Source organism: Ranitomeya variabilis, chromosome 6, assembly GCF_051348905.1.
Source record: "Ranitomeya variabilis isolate aRanVar5 chromosome 6, aRanVar5.hap1, whole genome shotgun sequence".
NCBI lineage: Eukaryota > Metazoa > Chordata > Amphibia > Anura > Dendrobatidae > Ranitomeya > Ranitomeya variabilis.
Genome location: NC_135237.1, coordinates 287,091,514 through 287,112,853, shown reverse-complemented (window position 1 = coordinate 287,112,853; position 21,340 = coordinate 287,091,514). Strand labels below are relative to the sequence as shown.

The following is a 21,340-nucleotide window of genomic DNA, read 5'->3' as shown; positions in this document are numbered from 1 at the left end:
TTTTTTTTTTTTAAACCATGCTCATTAAATGCTAAAACTGACCTGCCATTGTGATTATGCCATGATTATGCCATTTTGAGCAGGTTATTACGAGTTTGTAGATTCCAAACATGTATAGGTTATTTTTTATTTAAGTGGTCCCATTTTTGGTCCAAGTGAAGGTTTATTTTGGCGTGCCGAGCTGACGTTTTTATTGATACTATTTTGGGATAGACATGATGTTTTGATCACCCATTATTGTATTTTATTGCAGTGTTGTGGCACCAAAAAACAGTAATTATGGCGTTTAGATTTTTTTCTCTTTACGCCGTTTACCGATTGGATTAATTCTTTTTATATTTTGATAGATGGGGCTTTTGTGATCACAACGATACGAAATATGTGTATTTTTATTTTTTTTAATTGTTTTATTTGAATAGGGCAAAAGGGAAGTGATTTGAACTTTTATATTTTTTAAAATTTTTAATAAACTTTTTGTTTTACTTTATACATGGTTCAATAGTCTCCTTAGGAGACTTGAAGCTGCGATCTTCCGATCGCTTGTGCTACACAGAGAAGGACTTCAGCCCTGCTCTGTGTAGCCCTGCTCATCTGCTATGAATGCTGGCCACTAGGCGACACTCATAGCAGTTTGGCAATGACAACCACAGGGGTCTCCTGCAGACCACGAGTTGTCATGCTAACCCATCGATCATGTGACAGGGGCACTGATGCGGGATTAGTGATGCCATTCCGGCGCTGCCATGTTAAGGGTCACTGTTGGAGATTGACAGTGGCATTTATCATGTTAACAGCCATGGGTGGATCGCGATTCCACTCTCAAATGTTAGGGGCACATGGCAGTTGATGAAATCAGCTGTCATGTGCCGGAAAAGTTGCGGGCTCACTGCCAGAGCTCGCACCATAGAGGTGGAGGCAACCTATGTGCACATGATTCGGCGAAGTAACCTACAGATAGTGTCAGGTTGGTGCCGTTATACTGATTAGAATGATACCTTGGTTGATTAAATCCGTCTTGTGGTTGTTGTTTATCCTTTATTTTCAGTTTTGAGTTAATGATATGCTCGTGCTTCGGGGCGGTCTGCGGGTGGTCTTCATGTGGTGCTCTAATTAGCTACTCATAATGCAGCCTGCTTACAGGTCACTGCTCCCTCAGGGATGGGGGCAGTGTTCTGGATCACTGCGTTGAGAAACACGTGATGGTGTCTCCGCGGTGTTGGATGTTTTGATCTCCCCGAGGTCATTCACCCTTATGTTCACTGCTCCGTCACTGACCTGCCCCCTAGTTTACATAATGACTATTATATATGCATACTGAAAAAAACCCTTCTGCAGGCAGGTGCGGGCCATGGCACCTGCGCTGCAGCATAATCGCATATGTACTGTGTAGATAATTGGTGTGGTTGAAGTTATCCTGTTATTCGCCCCCCAAAAAATCCATTTGAAAATGGCGCCCGCCGCACCTATTGGTGTATATAGAGGTGATGACAGATAGCTGCTATTGCACAGGCGCCGGCGGCACCATCTTACTAGAGAAAAAAAAAATTCCTCCTCCAAGATGGCGCCGCCAGCAACTGCGCAATACCAGCTATCTGTGATCACCTCTATATAAGTAATTATGTAAATGACACTGGGCTCAAACTCTCATCAGAGTGTTAGCTTACTGTGATCTGATTCTTTGATGTAGTTTCTGGAGAACTTGCAGCAGAATGTCGGTGTCTGCTTCTAGTTTCTCATCCCCGTCCTCTTTCCATAGAATTGTAATATCCCAGCTATTGTGGCCAATCTCAGTAACGGGGAAATCTGCCTTCACTGATTACAGATTTTACTCAACAATCGAGAGACAAAGATTAATCTAGGAGATGAAACATGAATCTTTCTTTGATAAGATAAATGTAATGACATGCTGTGTGTCACCAGAGGAGCCTAGGGGGCGCTTGCACACAGAGTGTGCACAGAGTGCACGGGACCTGACACTAAACAGGCACGTGATCATAGGGGGCAGAGCTACCGCATGTGAGGATGGGGAAGCAGCAGAGAACACAGAATATGGGGCACAAAACATAAACATAGTCAAATGGAGAGCCAAGGGTCAAAGCCAAATGAGTGCAAGGTACCTAGGGATGAGACAGCGAGAGAACCAAGACAAGCCGAGGGGTCAAAGAACCAGGAAGGGCAGGGCAGTACAGAGCAGAACACAGAGGCAGAAGTCAGAGGATGAACCGGGTCATACACAGCAAAAGCTCACAAGCACAGAGGCACAATGTTTACAGATGAGTAACCTGGGTCAGCAATCTCTAGCCGAGTAAACGGAAGTATCACCGACACTGGACCCAGGAACTACAAGCATTAAATAGCCACCCCAGAACAAAAGAGAGGTGAACTATCTTAACCCTTACCTGACCAGGACGGAGACAGAACCACCCCGTCCAGAATCATGACAATAAGTTACAAATCTGTTTTTTTCATATGTTCTACTGATTTATGAAATAAAAATTAAAATGGTGGTTTTAAATGGGTCGTCCAAATTCTGGAACACGCTGCACCGAAGCAGTTGCCCTGGTAAAACAATGAAATAACACTCCCCTCTGTTCTATCTCTGCGCCACCGCTGCTTCCTGACAGTATACAGTTTACATTGGCTGCAGGTGTCACCGCCCGTGTGCACCCCATGTGATGTTGGCATCCAATCACTGGGCTGGGCCTGGATAGCGCTGAGGCCAGTGATTAGCTGCAGACGTCCCATGATGGGGAGCAGATTGGACCTAGTGCTGGAACGTAGAGAAAATTCTATATGTTTTATTTAATTAGCGCTGCTGCTGTCTCTGTAGGGGGACACATAGCTTGGAATACCCCATCATCACTCCTACTTACTGGTTCCAGTAAACTGGATTATTATTACTGGTAGGGTGTTGCGCATGATTTAATGTGAAAGAAATGCAGCACAAATACCTTATATTTACGTTTGTGCATTAATTCTTCTTATTTATTCTTTGTTTTAGGCAAAGGCAGCTCAAGCATCTCATCCGACGTGAGTTCAAGCACAGATCACACGCCGACCAAAGCCCTCAAGAATGTGGCTACTAGTGAAGGTACACATCTGCTCCTCATAATTATCTGCTGCCAACTCTGGGAGTCCAGCCTCGCTGTCTACAGGATATTGGCCGCGTGTCCCTATTGTATTCATAAAGATGGATGTCTAAGGCACTTATCTAAATACGGGATTTTATTAGGAGAAAATTACACATTATGGTCTGATGGTTTATTAAGATCCATTGTTGTCCCACTCTGAGAAGCATTTCTGTTATGGCTGCGGAATGGGGCTCCTTTGTGAGTGGTCAGCAATGCAGGACCATGGGAGCCTTGTGTTGTATGGTAGGTGCCTGTTGCGTGGGCACTGCTATGTCATGGTACAAGTGTATAGGTAATTCTGGATGAATGCTGTTACTGACTGTCACTTTGTATGACCTACACTAAGGACATAAGTGTCCCTTGTGTGAGCACGACATGGGGGACATGGTGCTGAACTACCGTATGCCGAGTTATACATGATGACATTTAAAAAACAATTACCGGTACATAAAGAACACTTAAATGAGCATCCATTGTTTTAATTTTTGTTTCGTAAATCAGTGGTACACTTATCTGAGAAATCTGCTTCTTTGTCCTCCGGCACTGATCCTTTAATTTTGACTCATGGATAAAATATGTATTTTGTGACACAGACTTTCTGCTGCAAGTTCTCTTGAAATGTTGGTTACAGTTCTCCACAGAACTCTATGAGCACCAACTGCCTTCTCCCATCTCAGTAAGACCCCAGTCACACAAGTGTATATTCTCTCACAAGACAGAATCGGATCAATTATGTATACGACACTCAGATCAAACCCTGATCAGAATTTGAGCCGAGTGTCAGCAGTGTGGAGAAAATGGAAAACAACATTTTTCCATTGTGTGAGTCCGTGGAAATTGGACTACACTCAGATGTCATCTGAGTGCAGTCTGATGTTTGCCAAGTACCCATAGACATGAATGGGTGAGTACAATCCAATTTGCACAGCTGATCAGCACTGCCCCATAGAATAACATTGGTCCAAGTGCTATCCGATAAAACATTAAGTAGCACTTGTCCGGCGCTAGTGTGAGTGAGCCCTAATGGGAAAATCCATATTCACTAAAGACAAACATTATCTATAAATTGAGACTTTAAGAATGAATGATCAGTTCATGGGAGAAAAGAAGCCACTTTCTCTGATAAGATATATTACAAAATGTCTTATTTTCAGGTACAATTAATTTAGGAAGCAAAAATTAAAACAAAGTTTTAGTCTTTAGGCATGCAACTAATAAACAAAAATCAACAGAAAGAGTAGGCCTTAGATGATAGTGCTGTTCAATAGGGCTTACAATGCCTCTCCCATAGAGTTTAATGCACAACTCCCATTCCTCTTAGTGCCTCCTCACCTGTAATTTGCAGATGAAGAGCCATGAAGGACTTATCGCAGAAAGGAAATCCTAGGAGCATTGGTGTTTTAATCCCTGTACAGTGCAATTTTTTTCTGTAATTGAGGGGAAACGAAGCCATTGCTGGGTGAGTTTTTAATTGTGATGGGGAAGCTTAGGTTGCCTGCAGGGACGGACGCAGACAGAGGAGGAAGAACAGTGTATGGGCCCTCTGCAGGCTAGCAGCTTATAATAATGCACAATCCCACTTGTTTGGAGGTAGAAACGTGCCCCCTTACCTCTTGGGCCCCTGTACCACTGCACAGATTGCACCAATAGTATGCCCACCCCTGGTCACCTCTATCTATTTGTTTTGTGGACGGGTTATTTATGCAACTAGTGAAAATAATATTGATTGTATTAATAATCATATATAAGCAATGGAATGATGACCTGCCTCTGATCTGGAGAGCGAACAGAAGGTTTACAGTCACTGTGCAGTGCAGTTCCACTTGAAAAGTTTAAGTGAGTAAGACTAGACCCTGCCATACTCCCGACCCTGCCGTACTCCCGACCCTGCCGTACTCCTGACCCTGCCGTACTCCTGACCCTGCCGTACTCCCGACCCTGCCGTACTCCCGACCCTGCCGTACTCCCGACCCTGCCGTACTCCCGACCTTGCCGTACTCCCGACCTTGCCGTACTCCCGACCTTGCCGTACTACCGACCTTGCCGTACTCCCGACCCTGCCGTACTCCCGACCCTGCTTCCCTATGGAAATTCCAGCCACGATGAGCATGAACTTTAATTTTTCCATTTGCTCTTCTTTTCCTGGTAACAAAAGGCACAGCCCGCCCTTCCCCTTACAGAAATAGTGATCCAGGGCTGCTATGCTGGACTGACATGCCAGTCATAAACTATCAGTCCTTCTAGTGAGTTTTCCTCCTATCTTTTCACAGGAACAAAGCGAATTGTAAGACTCTCTGTCCCATCTTAATACTTTAGGAATCTGGAGAAATAGCAGCGTGGAATGGGTCCAGATGTACGCTCATTGGCTGAATCATAATGGCGTCCAGCCAGCTTCGCTCTAAAACAATTCAAGAATGTTATTTATCCAATGTTTTTTCCCTGTGCTATCCCCTCCTCCCTTCTCTGTTAGTGCTGTGCTGGCATAGAAAGGGATGAAATCATTTTATAGTGACCTTTTCCATACCTCTGCTAACAAGCCAAAAAACCACATAGTGAATAAGTGGCTACATTGTTGTTGTCACCCTCGGATGTATTTACAGCGCGGTTAATTGCGTCTAACGTTGCTGTAACGTGAGACCTTAAGCGCTACATTGATGCCGCTGCCATAGATAAATGATCACATTTTATATAAACCGTATAATGCTCGCTGATTTACAGCAGGGTTTATGATTCTTTCTTCTGCTCTTATGTTGCCCCATGTTTGTCATAGTGCATTCAATATTTTTTTTTACTATTGTCCTAAAAACATATGGAACTAAGGCTTAGCATCGGACACTCACTATTGCTCATACTCAGGGATTAAAGGGGTTATGCAGAACTGTTAATAACTTTGCGAATGGGGTTAAGAACTAACAGGCAGGTAGTTGCTAACTACTTGCCTGTTCTGCCCGGCACCAATCTACACTGGCTCAAAGTGGTCACAGGTAGCTCCTGCTGACGATTCTCCTTCTTCCATTGATGTCATGTCGACAGGGCAGCATCTCCTTTTTGGGGCTTCTGTGCTGATGTCATGCTGATTGACAGCCTGCTTCCCGCTGCTTAGCTGCAGAGAGCCGGCTGTCAAACAGCAAGATGTCAGCAGTGATGTGCCATCGGCTCAGAAGCTTGGAAGAGGGAGAACTGCTCTGTTGACGAGAGGTGAAATCAAGCTGGGGAATCGCCGCTGATCCGGCAGAGATTGTTCATGTGCAGAACAGGCAAGCGGTTGGGAACTACCTGCCTGTTAGGTCTTAGCTCTATACACAAAAATAATAACAGTCTTTCATAACCCCTTTATTGACAGGGTTCAGTCCAGGAAAACATTCCTGGCATGTGTATTGATCTTGCTGGGGGCAGTCCACCCCATGGCAGGGTTTGGTTACCAAATTCATATGGCCTGCTTGGGGTCACATAGCAACTACATTCGGCTGCATACAAGTTGATGGGCGGTTGTTTAGTGGCCCGTTTTGGCAGACCAATCTCAATCAATTGCTAATGTGATCAGCGGCACATGTCCTATTTACAGAACAAGTATTATTAAGCAATCTTAAAAATAATTTCACCCGATGAACAAGAGTTTTGTTAGTCAGATGATGAATGCAGGCCTGTTTAGACAGACAGAAAATTGTGAACAAGTCTTCATAGGAACACTTGTTTCCAATTATCAGTGTGTATACATGAGCCATAACTCTATCATGTTAATTTAGTTGTAGATTTGTTTCTAGAACTTCCCCTGAAGAATGAATTTTATTGACATGTGCATGCGATGTGTATATTTCGGGAGCATCTTTTGTCATAATATTCCTTATAACTTTAACTGAGCGAATGGGTGTTTGTCCTAATATGAAGACAGGAATCTCTCACACGTATTATTTTCCATGTTATATGTATTTTGCACAGTCACCAGGGCATGTAATTCCCCCATTTTGTGGGTTATTACACAGAATAACGGGTCTCTCTTTTGTGGTTATTTTCGTTAAGTACTTTCTAAATGCTCTCTCTTCATAGTATAATAATACTTCATTTGGAGGGAATTAAAGGGATTGTGTGACTGATCTTTTTACTCCACTAGTTTTCAATTTTGGGGGCAACTAGGTGGATGTCATTACAGGTGCATCTCACTAAATTAGAATATCATCAAGAAGTTAATTTATTTCAGTTCTTCAATAAAAAAAGTCAAACTCATCTATATATATATAAGAGGCATCGTGATTACTTGCTAATCCCGCCCCCTGCACAGTAGCACCGCCCCCACCACATCACCACACATAATCCTGCCCCCACATTACCACACACAATCCCGCCCCCCACTGCATCACCACACACAATCCCGCCCCCAACCGCATCACCACACATAATCCCGCTCCCCCACCTCATCACCACACACAATCCCACCCCCCACCACATTACCACACACAATCCCGCCCCCCACCGCATCACCACACACAATCCCGCCCCCCCACCGCATCACCACACATAATCCCGCCCCCCCACCGCATCACCACACATAATCCCGCTCCCCCACCTCATCACCACACATAATCCCGCCCCCCACCGCTTCACCACACATAATATTGCCCCCCCACCGCATCACCACATAATCCCACCCCCCACCGCATCACCAAAAATAATCCCACCCCCCACCGCATCACCACACATAATCCCGCCCCCCACCGCATCACCACACATAATCCCGCCCCCCACCGCATCACCACACATAATCCCGCCCCCTCACCGCATCACCACACATAATCCCGCCCCCCCACCACATCACCAAAAATAATCCCACCCCCACCGCATCACCACACATAATCCCGCCCCCACCACATCACCACACATAATCCCGCCCCCACCCCATCATCACACATAATCCCGCCCCCCACCCCATCACCACACATAATCTAACCCCCCCACCGCATCACCAAACTTAATCCCGCCCCCCACCGTATCACCACACATAATCCCGCCCCCCCACCGCATCACCACACATAATCCCACCCCCCCACTGTATCATCACACATAATCCCGCCCCTACCATATCACCGCACATAATCCCGCCCCCTCACCACATCACCACACATAATCCCGCCCCTCCACCACATCACCACACATAATCCCACCCCCCACCACATCACCACACAATCCCACCCCCACCACATCACCATACATAATCCCACCCCCCAACACATCACCACACATAATCCCGCTCCCCACCCGATCACCACACATAATCCCGCCCCCACCACATCACTGCACACAATCCTGCCCCACCACCGCATCACCACACACAGTCTCGCCCCCCACCGCATCACCACACACAATCCTGCCCCCCCACCGCATCACCACACATACACTGTGTTCCAAATTATTATGCACATAGAGTTTAGGAGTGATAAGGTTAGAATTTTTTTGTTTGTCATTTAAACTCATTGATGGTGATGTGTGTCAGGGCTCTTTATATCACTGAAAGCAATTGCAGATACCTGTGCAAATTAGTTTGGCAGGTGTGTCCAAATAAAGGCAAGACTACTTAAGAAGGCTGTTCCACATTATTAAGCATCCTACATTTTTTGCCAAAATGGGAAAGAGAAAGGATGTGTCGGCTGCTGAGAAGCAACAAATTGTGGAGTATTTAGGTCAAGGCATGACTACAATCAACATTGCCAAGACACTTCATCATGGTCATCGCACAATCAAGAAGTATGTAGCTGATTCCCAGCACACACGTGTGCGTGCTGTTAAGGAAAAATTGAGGACTCTTTCCAACAGGCAATTGCGTAAGGTTAAAAGAGCAACTGCAAAAATGCCTTGTCATAGCAGCAGACAAGTTTTTGAAGCTGCTGGTGCCTCCAAAGTCCCCAGAACAACAAGATGCAGGGTCCTTCAGAGGTTTGCAGCTGTGCGTAAGCCATCCTGTCGACCACCTCTATCCACTGCAACAAGCAGAAACGACTCCAGTGGGCCAAACCATACATGAAGACTGACTTCCAAACTGTTTTGTTCACCGATGAGTGCCGTGCAACGCTCGATGGTCCAGATGGATGGAGTGGAGGATGGCTGGTTGATGGACACCCCATGAAAACACGGCTAAGGCGCCAACAAGGAGGAGGTGGAGTAATGTTTTGGGCTGGAATCATGGGGAGAGAGATTGTCGGCCCCTTTATGATCCCTGAAGGGGTAAAGATGAACTCCATAATCTATGTGGAGTTTCTAAAACAACACTTCCTGCCATGGTTCAAGAGGCAGAACCGTGCTTTCTGCAGCAAGATCATTTTCATGCATGATAATGCACCGTCTCATGCTGCAAAAAACACATCTGCATCCCTGGCTGCTATGGGCATAAAAGAGGACAAACTTATGGTGTGGCCACCATCTTCCCCTGGCCTCAACCCCATTGAGAACCTCTGGAGCATCATCAAAAGGAGTGTATATGATGGCGGGAGGCAGTTCACATCTAAGCAACAGCTCTGGGAGGGTATTCTGTCCACATGCAAAACAATTGAAGCAGAAACCATCCAAAAACTGACAAATTCAATGGACGAGAGAGTTCAGAAGCTTCTTTTGAACAAGGGGTCCTATGTGCAAATGTAACATCACCTAGAATAAAGTTTTCACTTGAAAACTGTTTGATTTCATTTTGTAATAAGCTGATAATGCTTATAACTTCACAATTGACCATTTTTTTGTTCAAAATAAAAAAAAAGGTTGAAAACTCTGCTGTGCATAATAATTTGGAACATGCATTTTGAGTGTTTATTTTTTTTAAAAAGATACTGTTTTCATAGGCAGTTTTTTGAAAAACATTGCAATTATACTAGAATAGTAGATGACTGGAAAATAACAATGACTGCAATTCAGATAGGTAATTTAGAAAAAATATGAGGAAATATTATTTGCATAATAATTTGGAACACAGTGTAATCCCGCCCCCCCACCGCATCACCCCACATAATCCCACCCCCACCACATCACCACACACAATCCCGCCCCCCACCGCATCACCACACACACAATCCCGCCCCCCACCGCATCACCACACACAATTCCGCCCCCCACCGCATCACCACACACAATCCCGTCCCCCCACCACACCACCACATAATCTCACCCCCCACAGCATCACCACACATAATCTCGCCCCCCACCACATCACCACACAAAATCCCGCCCACCCACCGCATCACCACACATAATCCTGCCCCCCCACCGCATCACCACACATAATCCCGCCCCCCACCGCATCACCACACATAATCCCGCCCACCCACCGCATCACCACACATAATCCCGCCCCCCCACCGCATCGCCACACATAATCCCGCCCCCCACCGCATCACCACACATAATCCCACCCCCCACCGCATCACCACACATAATCCCGCCCCCTCACCGCATCACCACACATAATCCCGCCCCCCCACCGCATCACCAAAAATAATCCCACCCCCCGACCGCATCACCACACATAATCCTGCCCCCCACCGCATCACCACACATAATCCCGCCCCCTCACCGCATCACCACATAATCCCGCCCCAATCACATCACCACACATAATCCCGCCCCCCCACCCCATCACCACACATAATCTAACCCCCCCACCGCATCACCAAACTTAATCCCGCCCCCCACAGTATCACCACACATAATACCGCCCCCCACCGCATCACCACACATAATCCCACCCTCCCACCGTATCACCACACATAATCCCGCCCCTACCACATCACCACACATAATCCCGCCCCCTCACCACATCACCACACATAATCCCGCCCCTCCACCACATCACCACACATAATCCCACCCCCCACCACATCACCACACAATCCCACCACATCACCATACATAATCCCACCCCCAACACATCACCACACATAATCCCGCCCCCCACCCGATCACCACACATAATCTCGCCCCCACCACATCACCACACATAATCCCGCCCCCCCACCCCATCACCACACATAATACCACCCCCCCACCCTATCACCACACATAATCCCGCCCCCCACCCCATCACCACACATAATCCCGCCCCCCCACCCCATCACCACACATAATCCCGCCCCCCACCACATTACCACACATAATCCCGCCCCCCACCACATCACCACACATCATCCCACCCCCCACCACATCACCGCACATAATCCCGCCCCCCACCTCATTACCACACATAATCCCGCCCCCCAACACATCACCACACATAATCCCGCCCCCCACCTCATTACCGCACACAATCCGGCCCCCCCACCACATCACTGCACATAATCCTGCCCCCACCACATCACCGCACATAATCCCGCCCCTCCACCACACATAATCTCGCCCCCCACCACATCACCACACATAATCCCGCCCCCACCACATTACCACACATAATCCCGCCCCCACACATTACCACAGGAGGCTCCGTCCCCACACATTACCACACGAGGCTCCGTCCTTACACATTACCACACAAGGCTCCGTCCCCACACATTACCACACGAGGCTCCGTCCCCTCACATTACCACACGAGGCTCCGTCCCCACACGTTACCACTCGAGGCTCCGTCCTTACACATTACCACACGAGGCTCCGTCCCCACACATTACCACACGAGGCTCCGTCCCCTCACATTACCACACGAGGCTCCGTCCCCACACATTACCACACGAGGCTCCGTCCCCTCACATTACCACATGAGGCTCCGTCCCCACACATTACCCAGCAGCGTTAATTAGATAGCAATGAGCGTGCCGAGCGTTAGCTGGCTGGAAACAGCTAGTAGATTATATAGAGTCATTACAAACAGAGTGATCTATTTCAACTGTTTATTTCTGTTAATGTTGATGATTATGGCTTTGCAGCTGAGCTTAGGAAATGTTTTACCTCAAAGAATCTGTGATCCCCTGCTGTCATGTCTGTATACTCTCTTTTGCTTCCCCCCTGCCCAGGAGCTGTGGTATGATCGGACCATATTCCTGCATGGTCAGACACGGCCATTACACAGTACACAGCAGGGGCACATTTATAAGATTATCTCAGCACAGGAACATTTTATTTAATCACATCCAATTGTGGAAATTATTATTATTCCAAGATCTATTGATTAAAATCAACTTTTGTTCGTGCGCAGGCTATGGAAGGTTCCGGAGGTGATGGTGGCTGCAGAAAATGGATTTGTGTTCTGCCCTTTCTGGCCTTAGGCTCTTCCGGAGTGGTCTGTGACAGATTTGTTGCCAGGGATTCTCTTTCTGAATGTACTGTATATTCATAAAACTGTTAGTTTCTATCGCATTGAGTTTCTCATATCCAAAAACAGGACTACTCAGGGGAGCAGGGGGAATAACATAAGAGCAGTAACGGGCTCTCTCCTCAGTGCCCCTGAGTGCCAGCTCTGTCTCCATACTGCCTCTAGAGTATCGCACTGAGCCACCAGACTCGACTGTACACTGATGAGGGGCAAAGAACCCAAAACAGGCTGTCTGTAGAAAAGCTTCTGGCATCTCTTTTATCTCTGGACATGTTGTAAAGTTCATTAATGAGTTGAACATTGATTTACTGTATCGTAGAGATCTTACCCGGAATTTACATGTTTAGATAGTTTTCTTCCATTTAGCCATAGAGCTACTTTGCATACTTTTCTCCCATGGAGCACTGGCTGGAAGACTCCATACTCAGCGGGTCTCTCTTTCCCAATGTTTGTCTGCATTTTTAATCAGATTTTTTGTAAAAATATAACGCCAAACTTTTATAAGAACGCCCTTGATTTCATTGCCTGCCTAGTGTTGAAAATACTAAAGATTATCATAAAAATACCCTCCGGCTAAGCGCACACATTTCTATTTCTTTAAGCACATTACGTTCTGTATGTGCCAGCAGAAAAAGAAAACCTGTCAGATCTTTCTGTTTGATTTTATTTGAAGTTGTGGCCTGTTTAACCAATTGTAACCGGGTTGACAGACATCATGTTACATTCCGCGCACCGTCCAGCTTTAACAACAGACCAAAAGCTTTAAAGCAAACACCAGGGAAGGAAATCAAAATCCAATTAATCCTCTCCCAAGACACATATATTAATGCGGCAGCGCTATTATTTTTCTTGTCTAGAGTAGGGGATACGTTTTCAGTACACTTACGCCATGCAGATTTTCTAAATCAGTACCAGCAGATGATGGCTGGGCAGGGCGTGACATTACGTATGCCGCACCAGATAAAGGATGATTATTCGGGGGAGCTGAAATCAAATTGCAAGGACTGGGTGGATTTACTGCTGTTTGTTTTACTTTGCATGCAGATTGTGGCTTTACCAATAGGTCAGAATGAGAAAAAAGTATGTGCACCCAAAGATTTTAGTTTGAAACACAAAGGTTACGTCCACATTCAGCCAATAGTGTTATTTTTCTTGCAGATTTCCTTGGGAAAATGCTATGGATATTCTACAAATGTCCGCCTTTATATTGTGCTGATAATGTACAGCCTAAATTGGAAATCTGCACCGCCGACCAGTGTACACAGTGGATGTTTTCCGTAGCGTTTGTATGAGACTTCAGCAATGTTGATACTGTAAGATGCTGCAGATTTTCTCATTGCATATCAATATGTGGACTAAAGCCCCGAATACAGATTAGACTAAGATCAGGTGAACTCGCCAGTGTCGACAGGATCAGACAACAATCTAATGCACATGACAGATGATTGTCAAGAAGGTTAAGGATCCAGCATGTCTGATTTCGGACTGACAATTCTTTTATCTCCTGATATGACATGTCTGGTATCGGCCCTCTTGTGTATTGGTGAGTCGGGCGAGATAACTTCCAAACAAATGATTGGACGAACCATCGTTCAGCTGACAGCTATCTTCCCTGCCATCATGCTTGGATCACCTGAGCATGGATGCTAATAAATACCTGGTAACTTGCTGGATGATCATAGCTTGTTCAAAAGGAATCTGTCACCAGTAGGGTTGAGCGAAACGGATCGGACATTTTCAAAAGTCGCCGACTTTCAGCAAAGTCGGGTTTCATGAAACCCGACCCGATCCCACTGTGGGATCGGCCATGCGGTCGGCGATCTTCGTGCCAAAGTCGCGTTTCATATGACGCTTTCCCCGCTATTTTTTCAGCCAATGAAGGAGTGTGGGCAGCGTGATGACATAGGTTCCGGCTTGCTTTGTGCGGCGTCACAGGGGGTAAAACCGCCATGTTAACGTTTGGGATATAGCGATTTCCACAGTGAAACACAAACCTTGCAGGGACGGAGGGGAGGGAGAGAGAGAGAGAGAGAGACTAAAAAAAAAAATATCCCCATTGACTTGCATTGGGTTTCGTGTTTCAGTCGGCCCCCCGACTTTGCACAATAATCGGCCGATTTCACACGATCCGACTTTCGAGACAGTCGGGTTTCACGAAACCCGACTCGATCCTAAAAAAGCAAAAGTCGCTCAACCCTAGTCACCAGGTGTTTGCATTGAAATCCAAAAGCAGCATGATAGCTGGACAGAGACCCTGATTCTAGTGATGTATCACTTACTGAGCTGTTTGGTGCAGTTTTGATGAAATCACTGTTTTCTCTCCTGCAGATCTACCAGCTCTCTGAATGCTGAGATTTGTGTACCCCATCCACACTACTGATTGGCAGATGCCCTTTAATAGCCTGTTTACACAGGCAGACTGCTCTTCAGATGCGCATTAAAAGATCGTTCAGTGAACACAGGCTGCCATTGTTCTCAGCAGTGGAGGTCATATTTACACAGGACGATAAGCTGCTGAGAATGATGATCCCTTTTGCAGCACATAAGATCATTTCACCTTGTACAGTGATCGGATGCCTGTCCAAACAGCAAGTTTCCTGTGAACAAGCATTCCTACAAACACTCATTCACAATGATCTAGCAGCGTTGCACTTAGGGCCCCATTCGTACATTGGCATATCTTTTTGACACTCTATGAAAATGTAAAGTGCTGTGGAATGTGTTGGTGATATATAAATGCAATTATTATTTTGAAATTTGAAATAGCATAATAAACTAGACTATTCCATATGAGAAAGTAAGAGTAGATACATCTATATACCATGGTATATGCCTATACAGTAACATTTGTTGCAGCTTTTTATTGTCAGGAAATCCTCTCCATGTATCTAGGCTGTAAGAGGAAAGTAACCTCAGATCTGCTGGAACACAACATTTATCTGTACGGTCTATTTCTTGGACAGTGCATAGTTTGACTACATTTTTTCAATTTCTCAAATTTATCACAATGGTTCATGCTGTTTGATAAATCTGGCGGATCTTTAGTTTAGTACGGCCACCATGTTTAGGGCCATTTTTAAAGCATACTGGAATACTCTAAAAAAAGTCCCCAATCCAGTCTGCAGATCCCCAAAAATAGCTTTTATTATACATACAGATGGGGCGGTTCAGTTTGATGGGCGTCTATGGTCTTGAGCCCGCACCGCCTCTCTTCTTTGGATCACCATTGTCCTTCTTGCTTCCTGTGATGGACATGTCCTACGTTATCCACACAGAATCCTCTATCATACTCCTGCACAGGCCCACTACCCTGCTGAGGACAGAGAAAAAGTGCTGCAGTGCGCATGCGCCAGGAAAGGCCAAAGAGTGCTGATAACCCAAAAATGAAGCCAGCGGGAGCATGCGTGCTACAGTACATTGCTCTGCTCTCTGCCCTAATGGTGGTGGCCGCACTTTGTATGGGGAAAACTAGGTGACAGGTTCCCAGTAAGCAAAGCCACGCTCCCTTTTTTGAGAAAGTGTCTTAAACACATAGAAAATATGGTGTAAGTCAGGAAAGAGGGGTTTTGGGTGCAAATTGAACTCTGCCACATATAGTTTGTTAAATCTACTACATTGTAAACTAAGGGTACCGTCACACAGTACCATTTTAATCGCTACGACGGCACGATCCGTGACGTCGCAGCGTCGTATGATTATCGCTCCAGCGTCGTAGACTGCGGTCACACTGTGCAATCACGGCGCTGGAGCGATGCCGAAGTCCCCGGGTAACCAGGGTAAACATCGGGTTACTAAGCGCAGGGCCGCGCTTAGTAACCCGATGTTTACCGTGGTTACCAGCGTAAAAGTAAAAAAAAACAAACCGTACATACTCACCATCTGATGTCCATCCGGTCCCTTGCAGTCTGCTTCCCGCTGTGACTGAGTGCCGCCGTAAAGTGAAAGCAGATCACAGCGGCGACGTCACCGCTGTGATCTGCTCTCACTTTCCGGCCGGCAGACAGTCAGAGCGGAAAGCAGACGGCAAGGGACCTGACGGACATCAGATGGTGAGTATGTACGGTTTTTTTTTTTTTACTTTTACGCTGGTAACCACGGTAAACATCGGGTTACTAAGCGCGGCCCTGCGCTTAGTAACCCGATGTTTACCCTGGTTACCAGCGAACGCATCGCTGGATCGCTGTCACACACAACGATCCAGCGATGACAGCGGGAGATCCAGCGACGAAAGAAAGTTTCAAACGATGTGCTACGACGTACGATTCTCAGCTGGGTGCCTGATCGCAGTAGCGTGTCAGACACTGCGAGATCGTAACGATATCGCTAGAACGTCACGAATCGTGCCGTCGTAGCGATAAAAATGCCACTGTGTGACGGTACCTTAAGAAGCTGTGTCTTCATGAATGCGGGAACTAAAGCTTCAGTTTTGTGAGGTGGGGTAGAGGGAGGGCAAAAACTCTACCTGTGTTGAAGCAAGTTAATCCCAACTATTTAGACTACTGTATAAACATTTGTCTTATAAATAGACTGTAATGTACAATTAACCTTATCATGGCATCAGATCATTGAATAGACTAATACAATCTACCGTAATTAGAATTTATTTTTTAATGTTCTCAATTTTTTCTCCTGCAAGTTGCAAAATATTATTTTAGCTACCAACTACAAATTGTAGCTTTTCTAAAACCGTCCATGACAGTTACAAATGGCCCGTACAAGTACACTTGGGCAGTGGGCCTAAATGTGCTATAAATAATTAATCTCACTTTGCTTAACCAAAGGGAGCCAGATGGTCTAGTGCTGTACTTGACCTCCAGACTATACACACTAATTGTAATCGCTAGTTTACTATTGTAAATGCTCTTATCAGACCTGTTCTTCTGGAGGACCTATTACCTAAATTAAGCGTATGTGCACACGTCAGGATTTCTTGCAGAAATTTCCTGAAGAAAACCGGAAATTTTCTGCAAGAAATCCGCATTTTTTTTTTTGCGTTTTTTTTGCGGTTTTTTTGCGTTTTTTTTTAGCATTTTGCAAGCGTAATTAGCTTGCAGAATGCTAAAGTTTTCCAAGCGATCTGTAGCATTGCTTGGAAAACTGATTGACAGGTTGGTCACACCTGTCAAACATAGTGTTTGACAAGTGTGACCAACTTTTTACTATAGATGCAGCCTATGCAGCATCAATAGTAAAAGATAGAATGTTAATAAAAAAAATAAAAAAAATGGTTATACTCACCTGCAGACAGACGATCTCCTCAGCGGCGTCCATTCCTATAGATGGTGTGTGCGCACAGGACCTTCGATGACGTCGCGGCTTGTGATTGGTCGCGTGAGCGGTCACATGAGCGGTCTCGCGACCAATCACAAGACCGCGACGTCATCGCAGGTCCTTCACCGCACACCAGCTATAGGAACCGAAGCGGCAGCATGCACCGGAGAGGCGGGAAGACTCCGGAGGTCATCGAAGGTGAGTATATCACTATTTTTTATTTTAATTCTTTTTTTTTGACCAATTGTTTGGTGCCCAGTCCATGGAGGAGAGTCTCCTCTCCTCCACCCTGGGTACCAACCGCACATAATCTGCTTACTTCCCGCATGGTGTGCACAGTCCCGTGCGGGAAGTAAGCAGATCAATGCATTCCTAGGTGTGCGGAATCCCAGCAATTCCGCATTTTTAATGAACATGTTGCTTTTTTTTCCGCGATGCGATTTTTTCGCGGAAAAAATGCAACATTTGCACAAGAAATGCAGAATACACTGTAAATAATAGGCATATGTTAGCATTTTTTTCGCGTTTTTATCACGTTTTTATAGCGAAAAAACGCGAAAAAAACGTGAAAAATACTGAACGTGTGCACATGGCCTAAAGCTAGACCTACTTAGAAGAAGATGGTCTGATTTTCTCCACCACCAGGTGTATACCATTGATACCACTCCAGATCGGAAATATAAAATGTACATTTTCTCTGATTTACCAGTGTGTCCATAATTTATTCATTCCTTATTTGCTTATTTTTTTAGAGGGAATCTGTCAGTAGGATCAACCCTCCTAAGCATTCTATATGGTCATGTACGTCATATGAAGCTGAATAAAACAATGCCTTGATATTTGCGTTACAATGTTTTATTCCAGAGAAATCCATGTTTTTCTTATATGTAAATGAGCAGCTAAGATCTAAAGGACGGACATAGATCTCCCTGAGAATCTGCCTCCAGAGCTTATTTTAATTGGAAGGGGGCGTTACCAGTGTGATCAGTAGAGCAGACTGTCGGCCATTACATGTATCATGCCTTGTCACTTTTCGTTCCGTTTTGACTTGTGGTATTAGTTGCCGTTTTCAACACCAAATTTTTCAAAACAATGCACGTGATTCATAAATTTGGCTTAAAGTAAAAAATTGTCTTCTTTTTCAGTCTTGGAGTGTTTTTGTGACTTTTTTTCTGCGTGTTTGGCAAAATGATGCAAAAATTGCTCCAAGATACTGGCGTAGTAAAAATTACACCCTGGAGGGGACTGGAGTGGAGTTGAGCCAAATGTTGTGATTTTTTTTTTGACTATTGATGAATCCCTGGCTCCTCTTTAGTTTAGCTGGCTGGGTTAGCTAATGAAAAGATAAGCCGAGGATACCAACAAGTCGCAGGCGGTTCACAGGGCTCCTATCCAGAGGCCACGCAATACTGACCTGGAAGAGAAATCAGTGTCCTGAAAATTTATTTTGGCATCTTCGATTTATTTTAGGGTTTCTGGTAATCATTTTTTGGGTGTTTTTTTTTTCATTTTACATTATCATTGTTATTTTACAAATCTTGCAGTTTTTCTTTGAAGCCTGAACTTGGGCTGACATCCTCTGCTCTATTGAGGTCACTTGGGGGCTGAACGCTGCATAATTTGAGGCTTTGCAGATTTCATGCACAGGTTACTATGAAAATCGAAAACGCTTTTTGTTGCCTATAGGGACAAGGCAGTGCTGTCTGTACGGCAGGGAAGTACAGGACTCTTGTTTTACCGGACATTGCTTTCTCCTGAGGGATGATTTAGCCACAGTTACACAATTGTACTGCAAACAGTAGTAATTTATGGAGCGGAGACGTCTCACGGTGAAGGTATGCTATGTAAATGACCTGGGAGAACTATTACACCGGGCCAAAATAAATAAATAGATGTCAGCTCCCTGGTGGTTATCAGGTCATATTCATAGTCTTCTGCCATAAATCCAGAGACTGGTGAACTGTAGATGCCATAGAAAGGGCTCCTTATTGAGGAGACCAATGGGTCATAAATAGCATCTACCACACTTCTGCTGATTTACGTGCCCTGTAAATGTGGTATGAGGATGGCTGTTGGGGCATTCATCAGCCCTGGAGGTTTCATTTCAGTCGCTGTGTGGGATGGAATGGCATTTGTGAATAAAGCGGATCTGAAACAATTATAACTATCATTCTTAGATTAATACAACACTAGCATAATTGATGTGCCAGTCGGACAGAATGAACTAGCCGGATGCTTCAGGAGGGTTGACATACTATAAATCACTTTGCATTGTTTTCATCTCACGTAAAGGCAATCCATGTTTTATTTTGGAAAAAGCATACATAGGTCAATGAAATCCAAAATGGCCTAATTTGTAGTATTCCTGAATGCTGCGTATTATGCTAGGGCAAGCTTATGCAATGTTAGTGCATTTTACATGACTCTCATATTTGTTCTAAGGGATTGGATATGATTGTATGAAGACTTAAAGCAGCATGTCAGAGTTACTTACCAGCCACCACCTTCTGCTGTTCTTGGTGTCGCTCCTGTCCTCTTCTGATAGTTGTGACTAGTCGGATAGCTTCAGAGTTTGCTGCGCGAATCGGAAGTCACTTTTCAATATAAATCTATGAGAGCAAGCACGGGAGTCTTTGACTATTAGCTCTGTCTTTCAGTCAGTTCAGTCAAGATGGTTGAAGTGGACTAGACCAGTTCCGGGAACAGAAGTTAGTGATACCACTCCAGGGGTGAAGAAAAAAAACCCTGAAGTGGTGCAATAAAGGGAGTCTTTCATCCAAGAATGCCTTTTACACTACAGTGGCATGTAAGTGTTTCCACACCCCTGGTTAAAATTGCTGTTTGAGGGATTTTCATCTATTCATCCTTGGAAAGCTCTTCCAGTTCTGTGAGATTCCTGGGTTGTCTTGCATGCACTATTATTTTGAGGTCTAGCCGCAGATTTTCAATGATGTTCAGATCAGGATACTGTGAGGGCAATTGTTAAACCCTCAGCTTTTGCCTTTTCAGGTAGTCTATTGTGGATTTTGATTTGTGTTTAGGATCATTATCCATTTGTAGAAGCCATCCTCTTTTTAACTTCAGTTTTTTACAGATGGTGTTATGTTTACATCAAGAATTTGTTGAAATTTCATTGAATCCATTCTTCCCTGTAAACATGAAATGTTCCCCATGCCATTGGCTGCAATACAACCCCAAAGCATGACTGATGTACCCCCATGCCTAATGGTTGGCGAGATGTTCTTTTCCTGACATTCTGTGCCCTTTTTTCTCCACGCATACCTTTGATAATTGTGGCCAAATAGTTCTATTTTAACCTCATTGGCCCACAGGACTTGTTTCCAAAATGTATCAGGCTTGTTTAGATGTTCATTTGAACACTTCTGATGCTGAATTTTATGGTGAGGAAGCAGGAAGTGTTTTCTTCTGATGACTCTTCCATGAAGGCCATATTTGTGCAGGTGTATCTGAACAATAGAACACCATACAAAAACTCCAGAATCTGCTGAATTTTTCTGAAGGTCTTTTACAGTCATGCGGGGGTTCTGATTTGCCTCTCTAGCAATCCTCACTGAATTTCTGCAATGAAGCTTGGTCTTCCAGACCTTATATTGACCTCTACTGTTCCAGTTAACTGTCATTTCTTAATAAGATTTGG

The 21,340-nt window shown here is 45.1% G+C and overlaps 1 protein-coding gene across 2 annotated transcripts in view; it reads left to right on the top strand.

Moving 5' to 3' along the window:
• Positions 1–21,340, top strand: part of FBXL7 (F-box and leucine rich repeat protein 7) — a 372,139-nt gene that overhangs the window by 166,319 nt on the left and 184,480 nt on the right. For both annotated transcript variants that reach the window (XM_077269706.1, XM_077269705.1), the window contains exon 2: positions 3,002–3,091. In XM_077269706.1, coding sequence (XP_077125821.1) covers positions 3,002–3,091 — 90 coding nt within the window. The remainder of the gene's footprint in view (positions 1–3,001; positions 3,092–21,340) is intronic.